Here is a 509-nt window from a genome sequence, read left to right as displayed (position 1 = left end):
TATTTCAGCTTTCTCTTTCTTCAGCTTTTGTAGTATTGCATACGATATATTTCTCTCTTATTTCTCTTATCCGCGATTATTTCAAATTACTATACCATAGTAATTTAAACAATATCTCATTTAATTTCTCTATTCAACCGCTATTATTTCAAATATCTATACATTTCACTCTTGAAATGTCTCATTTAATTCCTCAACCTCAACTCTACCAATAATACCCCAAGTCATTATACCTTTGGCCTAGGTACTATCGTGCACGATTTTTCCTCTCTACTCAACCAATAATATCCCAAGTCTCTATACCTTTGGCCTTGGTAGTATTGTAAACGACATCCTGAAGGCGAGGCCAGTAGAGAACCAAGCGCTTGATGAGGGCGTACACGTGCAAAGGGTTTCCCAAAATTGCCTCGTTGAGTACATCTCCGCCCACTCCCATCGCGTCCAGTGTCATCCCGGCGTAGGACTCGAGGTATCTGTGGATGATGTGTATTTGTTATTGTAATTTTTTT

The 509-nt window shown here is 38.7% G+C and overlaps 1 protein-coding gene across 1 annotated transcript in view; it reads right to left on the bottom strand.

Annotated features, from left to right (window-relative positions):
- Positions 1-509, bottom strand: part of LOC119592111 (prolyl 4-hydroxylase subunit alpha-3-like) — an 8,619-nt gene that overhangs the window by 6,538 nt on the left and 1,572 nt on the right. Inside the window, exon 3 of the mRNA XM_037940931.1 lies at positions 304-473. Within this exon, the coding sequence (XP_037796859.1) occupies positions 304-473 (170 nt within the window). The remainder of the gene's footprint in view (positions 1-303; positions 474-509) is intronic.

This window comes from Penaeus monodon, chromosome 29 (genome assembly GCF_015228065.2).
Source record: "Penaeus monodon isolate SGIC_2016 chromosome 29, NSTDA_Pmon_1, whole genome shotgun sequence".
Taxonomy (NCBI): Eukaryota; Metazoa; Arthropoda; class Malacostraca; order Decapoda; family Penaeidae; genus Penaeus; species Penaeus monodon.
Note: the sequence above shows the minus strand (reverse complement) of the source record. Positions and strands in the feature narration are given on the sequence as shown.